The sequence below is a fragment of the Actinia tenebrosa genome, unplaced genomic scaffold, assembly GCF_029948245.1.
Source record: "Actinia tenebrosa isolate PJP-AT-01 unplaced genomic scaffold, QUT_ActTen_1.0 PGA_scaffold6__47_contigs__length_16458017, whole genome shotgun sequence".
NCBI lineage: Eukaryota > Metazoa > Cnidaria > Anthozoa > Actiniaria > Actiniidae > Actinia > Actinia tenebrosa.
The window spans coordinates 15,800,474-15,810,330 of NW_028292583.1; the positions used below are offsets into that span (position 1 = coordinate 15,800,474).

General features: G+C 38.1%; 1 protein-coding gene across 1 annotated transcript; it reads left to right on the forward strand.

Annotated features, from left to right (window-relative positions):
- The first annotated feature begins 2,447 nt into the window (after positions 1-2,447).
- LOC116288317 (fatty acid hydroxylase domain-containing protein 2) lies at positions 2,448-7,961 on the forward strand. Its single transcript, XM_031695093.2, has 8 exons — positions 2,448-2,595; positions 3,586-3,692; positions 4,116-4,207; positions 4,800-4,903; positions 4,979-5,100; positions 5,847-6,049; positions 6,485-6,757; positions 7,454-7,961. Exons 2-8 carry the CDS (start codon positions 3,606-3,608, stop codon positions 7,620-7,622), a joined length of 1,050 nt encoding a protein of 349 aa, XP_031550953.1. The 5' UTR covers positions 2,448-2,595; positions 3,586-3,605; the 3' UTR covers positions 7,623-7,961.
- The last annotated feature ends 1,896 nt before the right edge of the window (positions 7,962-9,857 follow it).

Consider the following 9,857-nt stretch of genomic DNA (forward strand, 5'->3'; position numbering starts at 1 on the left):
ATATTCAATCACATATCTATATATTAAATATTGATAATATATCATGATATAGAAGTGTCTGTGGGCGTTGACTTTAAGAAAAGATACATACTCAAAAGGTGATCTTGTTCGTTCGTTTCGGCTTCTTGCGAACTTTTTTGATGCGTCGGGGATTTTTACGTCTCCTAGTCTTGTCCTTTTTGTCTGAATACCTGGGTACCAAAAACAATGGAAATGAAGATTGCGAAAAGTCTACAGTGCTTCTCAATATCACGCGCGGAAACGTGTTCGAAACAAGGTAGGGCTGCTTTGGTGGACGTGAATCAATTCGTTTCCATGAAATTCCAAAGGCACGTCCCGTTGAAAAAACTGGGTCGAGTTGGCATTGCAATGCATTGTGGGGCTGTTTTGTCCCCATAGGGGACGGAAAAGACGCCTGTTGGTGAGTGCCGAGAGGATAATAATGCATTATTTGCATAAGAAAAGACAGCCTATTGTTTTGTCCCCAGAACAATTCCCATTTGAAATCGATGCAAGGTGTCTATATGTCCCCTAAGACAGCCCTAAAATGCAGTGCAACGCCACTTTTTCCCCATCTTGTCCATCTTCGGAATGGCTTATTGTTTTACGACGGCAACTTGTACGATTTCGCGCTTGTAAAGCACTTTAACCTCTTAAACTGCCATGCCTGGAAAATGCAATTCCTACCTATCCAGATAAATGGGGTAGATGAAGAAATAACCAATGACACCTAATTCTATAAGCAGTCCACAAATAAACAGCAGCATCGTAGCCATGAAAGTTTCTGGGTCATTGAGGTAGTCGTCAAGATCAGCCGGGGGGTTAGAACGTTTGTCTGTGAAGAAAGTAGAACCACGTGATCTAGACGTTCAGACTAAAATGTACCTGTAGTTGCTATTTTAAAGTGGTATGAACTTATGTCAGATGCGGGAGTGACATCAAGGATGGTGCGGCATGTTGCGGTAGTGCTTTGTCCTCTCACCTCTGGGGTCTCGGGTTTGATTACTGGACTCAGCATCACATGTGAGTAGAGTTTGTTAGGTCTCTCCCTCGATTCAAGGGTTTTTCTCCTGGTTCTAAATTGGGTTTGATTCCTGGACTCAGCATCACATGCCGTGAGTAAAGCGGGTAAGTCTCTCCCTTTATGAGAAGTGTTCTCCGCGCGCGTTCTCTGGTTTTCATCCGTCCATCTGTGAGTTAGCCGTGCCCTGACTTGGATCAGCCCAGAGGTTGTTTCAGGGTTCTATCTGCGAGTTAGCCTTGCCCTGACTTGGATCAGCCCAGAGGTTGTTTCAGGTTTTCAGGGTTGATCTGTGAGTTAGCCGTCTCCTGACAGTATATAGACAAATTAGTTTGAATTTACACAAGCATGAGAAGTATAAACTTTAAAGTGACTTTGATACCTTCTTCTGATTGTTCTGAGAAACCTATCGGAGAATTTCCCTGGATGTCGTCAACAGTTGTCAAGTTTATTCCATTCTCAGTAACTTTCCTCGCACGTCCCGTGAACCAAGACAGAAGTTGTTGAAAAATCCTCGAATTTAGAATATACCTGATTGGTCGTCTCCAAAGTCGCCATGCAGAACCTTTTAGCAGAAAGAGTACAATAAATGAGAGAATTACAAGGGAAATTTTGATGATCTTAGGCGCTATCTGAGTTACATGTAAGGTAAAGATAATAAAATGTGGGAGGTGAGTTTCATATTTTTCGTAACGTTTTCAACATGTTTTTAGACCTTTTTCCGTACCAGCTTTGGGTGGTGTAGTGATGAGATATGTCTGAGGATCGTTAATCACGAAATATTCAGAAAGTCCCAGGCCAATAACAAACGCCAAAGCAATGATCTTATGCATCTTGAACGAAGACAAGATATTACTTCATATTCTCGTGAACGAAGAAGAATACTGACCAACAACTCGATTTTTTAACAAAAGTCTGTGTCGTGAATTTTTTAAAAATCGCATTTGGCGTTGACTTTTAGGCACGAGCTCATCATACTCATTGCACGAGCCTTCTTTCTTCATTCTTTTGTCTGCACCTCTAATGTGGCCACACTGAATTAACCACAACAATGAACTGTATTCTCCTCAAATTTAGAAGATTTCAACTCAATTTTTTTCTGTCTTTGTTGGCCCTTCGTATAAAGATTATTTTCTCCCCATGCGCCGTCTTTTAACGGCGCGAAACTAAGTCGCAAGGGCACGCGCGTAATCTCGCGTTCCAGATGACGCGCGCGCACTCTTTAAAAAATATTTTTCGTAAAGGAACTAATCCCGTTCAAAAAAAAACAACGCATTTTTGCCCTCAAATATATCAAATTTCTATCACGTTTCTGTCGTTCCCCACTCTCTCCTCCCTCCCGGTCTCAGATGCGACCTTCAATGACCTTCGTATGTCTGTTTTGGGCTACCTGTGTTCGATGGACTTTGATCACTTGTCATGTGACGCGATTAAAACAAATACACCTCCACAACACAACAGGGAAGAAGAGAAAGATCGCCTTGATTATTTACTGTTTTCTAGCCATTCATTCCACTATTTCGTCGCCTCTTTGTTACATAAAGACGTCGGAGAGCTTGATGAACCATTGTTAGGTAAAAATCGTTATTTGTGTTTTAGATTTTCGAAGAATTTCTGGTGTTTTTTTTGACAAGATGACTGTCGTCGTTGTGCTGAGCGTATATTTTCATTCAAAGTATTGTACGTGATTGTATAGTGTATTGATTGTATAGTGTACAAACATCCTTACACTGATAACAGGAGTATTTTTTTGAACAATAAATAGCATGTTATAATAAAAATCAACACAGGAGCACAGGAATCTTTTTCTACCTTCCTTCGATGATGTTCAGCTTAAAAGACTTGTGCGAAGAAATGCTATCGTTTTGTGAGCTTTGAACATTTTGTTTTCGAAAAATTGATTATACATTTGCTTTGGAAAAACTGAAAGAATTAAACTAAGCCAATTGAATGATCATTATCCAAATCTTGGATAAAGAACTGCCTATTGAATAGTAATATACAAGTAGCCGAGCCCGAGAAGGGTGTGTATGGTGCATCAAACCCTCTATGATGTAAGCTGTACATAATATGTTTACTATTTTACAATTAAAATAAAACTGTACTTTTTTTGGAATTATCTATGTACTTATAAGTGATTGTAGTTGAAATCTCAGAATGTCTTAGTTTTAACTCACTGGAAAGAAATTGCAAAATAAATTATAGAGTGAATTTTTCTCGGCCCGTGAAAGTAATACACAGGCAAAGTAATACAAAAGAAAAACAATAGAATAAGTGTGTACTACTAAGCATTACGTTGGCTAGAGCGAAGGCCTTTAACCCGTGAAATAAAAATTATTAGTCAACGTGTAATAGCCAAATAGACACAAAAGAAAATGCAATGGAATTTAGGTCTACTAAAGTGTGTTAGTATAATATCTGTTTCACGGGTTTAATGACTTCACTCTATTCTTTCACAGGCGAAGTAAAATCATTCTAGTCTGTTAACTGCACCCTCTCGGATCAACTAAAAAAGATCAGTTTTTGGCAACAGATCGCCTTTTTTCTCATTAATTCTTTTATAGGTTTTCAGCTTTATGCAGTTATGACTGAAGTAGAACCACAGTACCCAGATGAAGTTCCCTTGCCTGACTGGGCCAAACCAAAAGACTCAAATATACCACCAACCAAGGTATGGCAGCAGCAACATATTTATTCTCACAAGTGGCATTATATTTAAATGCTTAAAAAATCTGCAAGCATCATGCACTGGCATATCTAATGTCATAATGGCAGTGTGTGTGAGTGATGGAAGCCAGAATCATAACTGAATTCATATTCCACTATAAAAAAGTGATTTATTTATTTTTATTTATGTTGTTAGAAAAACACCACGTGAATTTTTATGAGAATATTTTTATTTTGTCTAGAATTATTTTAAGGGAGCAGTGGGGTAGGTGGGTGGGATAGGGAGGGGAGGACTGTAGCTGCCCCCCCCCCCCACCCCCCACATTTAAAAGCTGTTCTGCCATCCCTGAACCAGTATTCCATTTATTATGCAAAGTGGTTTTTGTGATATTCATATATAGCTAATTTTTCTTACCTTCTTATCAAGGCTAAGTCAGTTATCGAATCCATCAAGAAGACAGCTTTCATTGTCGGCACTGCACTTATTTGTTTCGCTGCTGCAAGGAACACAATAACATGGTAAGAAACATGGTTATTTAACATCATAAAATGCTTTTAGCCTTGTGATTCCTATGATTAATCATCAATTTTATCAAGCCCTAAAACAACCACTGGGTTGATCTAAGTCAGAGTATGCCTAACTTACAGATAGAACCCTGAAACAACCTCTGGTCTATGTGTTGAGTTTCTTTTAATGAAAGCTAAGGAACCTGGAGAAATACCCTAAAATAGAGAGAGACATACCAAACTCCACTAATACTTATACCTCCATAGTATCTGTAGTTACTGAAATGTTTATAAACATGGGAACTCTTTGTTTGCAAGCTGCATGCTGAAATTTGGTTTTTCGCTGCCATCAATCAAGCCTAATCAGTCAGTACCTTTCATATTTTTGACTGGCAACAGCAGAAAAAACAAAAAAAAAAACAAACAAAAAATAAATTTCAGTGTGCAACTTGGTGACACAGAGTTTGCATGTTTATGAAAATTGCATTAGAATTGGCAGCATAATTTTATTATTAATTGTTGCAACAAGCTTCCAAAATGTTAGATATTGTTGTATTATTTTGTCAACTAAATGTTGTCATATTTTCATATTGTTGTCTTGCAGGCATTTTGAAAAACTCTGGGGAGCCTCAGGAGAATTTTGGCAAAGCAACTGGAAAATCATCCTCTCGATTTTTGGTGGAAATGACTTTATGTTATTCACAGTTGGTATGTTTGCTAAACAGTGATATAAACACTGTAAGTAATCCATTAAATAATCGTGTATTTTTGTGATTTACCTAGGTACATTTGTGGTAACATTTGTGGTTTTTTGGGTCATAAATTGTTGTTTGTTGTACATTGATCTGACTGGCAAACCCAAGTGGGCCTTGAAGTACAAGATCCAAGATGGCCAAAACCAGCCCGTAAGTAAAAAAGAAATGTAAATTTCTGATAAACATTTTCCTGCGGTTTTTGATATTCTGCAAACTCAGATATTTCAACAGCTTTTTGTTGTGAAATCTGCCTTTTACTGCTGCCAGTCAAGAACATAAAGGGTACTGACTGGTTATTCGTAATTGACAGCAGCGAAATATCACATTTCAGCATGCAGCTTGCAACTGTCGAGTTTGTAGAATATCAAAACCGTAGTAACATCCATCTATGGTAAAATTTCCATTAGTTTTCCATAGCCCTCTTTTGATTGGTGGCATTGGATTTTTGAGTGACAGGATATTCGTGCGTGCGAGAGAGAGAGAGAGAGAGACTGAGTGAGAGAGAGAGCAGGGGCAGATCCAGGATTTGTTTTAGGAGGGGGTGCACTATTTATGTTCTGGACGTCCACAAATAAACTCAAGCACCAATAACGCACTAGATATCAACTCATCTAGAGTGGGTGTGCACCCACTGCATTCCTCAGGTTCCTCCCTAAATTACCTAGGAATAAGGCATTCTGATTGGCTAAGAGCTTCTCCCACTTCCATGGTGTCAGGGAAGATCTGATGACTTTACAATGAGATAGTCCAGTAGTTGCTTTATAAAATCTTGTGTTTTAGGGGATCTGAATATTATTTTGTTTTAATGAATGAAGTATGTATGTTTTCCTATAAGAACAGTTAATAGATTTCCAAAATCTGATATATTTTTGTTCCTAAATTTCTACTTGTGGCAGCTTGAGAAATCGAAGCTAATGCGGGCCATCAAGGGTGTGTTATTCAACCAATTTCTTGGGTTTCTTCTGACCATTGTCATGTATCCTGTTTACCTGTGGCGTGGAGGATCATTTGGTTGTGAGCTGCCATCATTCCAGTGGGTCTTGTTTGAATTGCTGGTGTTCATTCTTGTGGAGGAAGTTGGCTTTTACTATTCCCACAGGTTGGTACAGTCTTTTGCAGTCACCGTGGCACGGCAACTGTACTTTTACTCAGTTCATTGTACTTCATGAAACTTGGGTACCATGTACTCAGAGGATGTGAAAGAGTAGAATGGGATAAGAAAAGATGAAGTAGATTGAAGTAATGAGATGAAATAAAATGAGATTTGATGTGATGGGGTGAAATGAAGTGATACAGGGAAATAGAATAATGAACCATTGAATGTTAAGGGATTAAATAATTTATGATTAAATAAATAAATATAGGAATGGAATGGGAAGAAATGTGAAATAAGATTCATGTGATATGGGATGTATAGGATAAGAAATAGGATGAGAAGAAACAAAGTGATATGGTTCTAAAGGTAAATGGTAAAACAATGGATAATGAAGAAGGGAAAAATAGAAAAAATACATAAATCAGTTCTCTTTGACAGGCTTTTCCATCACCCCAAACTTTACAAATACTTCCACAAGAAGCACCATGAGTGGACAGCTCCCATCGGCATTGTCTCCATCTACGCACACCCCTTGGAACACATAATCTCGAACCTCACTCCCATTTTGATGGGTCCAATGATAATGGGATCTCATATAGCAACCACCTGGATGTGGTTCTGTCTGGCTATTACGTCAACCAACATCTCTCATAGTGGATATCACTTCCCATTTCTGCCTTCCCCTGAAGCCCACGACTTTCACCATCTCAAGTAAGTGCGATTGGATACTTTTTTCATTTCACGGTGACTGCAGAGGGGGAGTGTTTGTGGGGCTATAGCTCTCCCACTTTTTTCTTTTGCATGTTAGTCTGTAATATTCTCCTCCCCCTAACTTTTCCCCTCTATTCACCTCCTTTCATACGTGGGTACAATGGTCAAACACAAGCTTAGAGTTTGAATAATCCTTTGAAAAAAACTTGCAGCCTTGATCATATTTGTATTTGACTGACCATTTAACCTGGGGGGCGGGGGGTACTCTTGCCTGTTTAGGGTAGGGATGTGCCGCTGAGCCCTCTGAACCGTGACCCTGTTCCAGAGTAAAATCACTGAAATTAATACCCTGTTCCAGGGCAAGATAACTGAAAACCATACCCAGTTGCTGTATTTTGAAAATAGATACCCCATTCCAGAGAGGAGAGAGCGTGATTTCATATACCCTGTCCCAGTGGGAGTGTGATTAAAATCAGAGTAAAATCGCTGAAAACCATACCATGTTTGGCACGTACGCCTGTATAGTGAATTTAACTGAGGTATAAAAAGTGGTCAATAAGAAATATATTATCCAGCGACACTTTGAACAAGTTCTTTTGTACATACACCAACAATATCCTACCAGCCACTGCTTCTTGGTAAAAAGGAACACTCTTTTATCGCATGTGCTAAAAATATCTCGTTTGATTTTTTTAGGTTTAACCAGAATTATGGTGTACTTGGAGTTCTGGACAGACTTCATGGTACCGATATCTTGTTCAGGAACTCTGTCTGTTATGACAGGCATATTCTCATGATTGGAATTCAACCTGTTAAAGACGTTTTCCCTAGCTGTCCAAAAGAAGGATGTAAAAAGTCTGAATAAAATGAGAAAATTTTAAAATGTAGGCTACTCACTGTATTATTTTGTAGTCTTCTACTTGTCTTTAATATATAACGGGGAGTAATATGATAAGCTTATAAAACATATGAATTCATTTTGAAATTCGAAATCATTAGTAAGCTTATAGTGATTTTCATTTTTAGTTGTCGTTTGTTAGAATAAAGTATTGATATTATTTTATTATTATTTTATGAAAGTGTTATGCTATTTTATTAAATATTTATTTTAGTTTTTACTTTAGTTTGGTTTTTAACGGTGTAAACTTGAAATATTTGTCAACTGTACGTGTGGAAGAAAATAAATAATAGTTTAGTGTGATAATCTTGGAGTTTAGTTCTTATTTTCTAGTAATTTTTTCTCATTTCAAACCCTGCACTTAAAGTAGATATAAATTGTCAAAGAGTGGGCGTATTCAACTAGGAATTCCCTAAAGTAGCTTACCATTTTCCCGCATTTTTCCAGCCTAAGTATTTCACATTCCTTGATACGTGTCCACTGCTCCACGGCCACCGTTCCTTCTTTCAGTCAGATGGGATACTCGCAGTCCAGGTGATTGAGAGAGACTAGGGAGAGTATAATTGTCAGAGGAATTTTATTCAGTCGTCTAGTAGTCGTACGATAGCATAAATTAAGCTATGATAAATATTTATGTATTTAAATATGGCTAACTCAATCACCCATAATTGTCAGTCTCTCTCAATCACCTGGACTGCGAGTATCCCATCTAGCCATAACCATTTGAAAACTCTAATATTTCTAATGCCGGAGGCTTCGAATGAAGCAATTTAGCTGGTTTGTCCTCAGAACTCGACCAATCTTGTTTGTCATTTATTTTACCGCAAATATGGTTTTGCCATTTTATGTCTTGCAAACTGGCGCATGTGCAGGCTTATTAGCCCACAACTGGGTTGCCTGCATCATGCACAGAGGCCTAGTACAGCTCTGAAGAAGTTTACAATGTAAGTCAAAAGATAATGAAATGTTTCACAGAAAAGAATGATTTCGTTTAACTCGTCTAAGACAATCTTTCTTCACCTTAAGGTGTTATCTACATAACATTTAAGTAATTGCAGGTTATGCCCTTATTAGGCTATAAAATACACAGTTTTTCGTTATGCATGTCACACTACTTGTGAATTGGATTTTGCGCCATAACGCAACAAGATCAAAAAACCCAATGTTCTCAATTATCTTTTTACCATCATTTGTTATCATATAATTTACTGGGGTGGCTGCTTATTTTCCTTGTCATAAAATGCAGAAATTGCGCAATAGTACTCAGAAGTCCTTTGCGGGCATATGATATAAAGATCCAAGTGCAGTAAATGTTCTTGTCAGTATCCAGGAAAGCATAGCTTTACGTTTTGCTGATCGATATTGCTTATACGTCTCAGATCGAACTTATACAGACTCATAAGCAACCGCCTAGGAATAAATCTTTTTTCACTAAAAAGATTGCCTTATTGTCGAAAATTTAAATCTAACAAAAAATGGATTAAAAAAAAAAATCATATCTAATATGGATAAGATGGGATTCGAACCCACCAAAAGAAATTCAAAAAAATCGATTCCACTTTGCCATACCCCCGAGACATCCGCAGAGCTGAGGCGGCGTATGGACTTCGGACCTGACGGCGATTAAATCCTTCTGCCCTTGGGTGCACGAATTACGCAAGAAAATGTTCTAGCCAAAGCATCAGGGGAGAGACCAGCCGGCCCCCAGACCATATCGGCTAATCCCTTGCATCTCTGCCACGCACTGAATCGGTTGAAAATATGTTAAAAAGTCTAGTCTATTCGAAGCTTTGTTTTCGCGGCTATTGTTATGCTGATTCACCTGGAACCGTGGTCCAGTGGATAAATCGTTGTCGTTCAAGATACTGGGTCAAGCTCGTCTGAGAAGGGTTAGTACTTGGATGGGTGACCTAAACGTTATACCTACTCACGCTTTTGTCTCTTTTTTCCGTTTTTCTCTTTTGATTTTTAAAATAATAGAATATAGAATAATGAAACATTTTCTATTTTTGAGTAACCCATTCCATTTTGTATTTTCATATAGGAGTGTCTAAATGACCGGCAGCCGGTCAAGAATTTCAAAACACAAAATAGGCGGCAGTTCCATTTATTTAAAAAAGTCAAGCTCAATCTATACGAAAACACAAACCAGACTCAAAACTCGAACAAACCTTTCTATAGTCGTTTATCAGCGCTAGCATC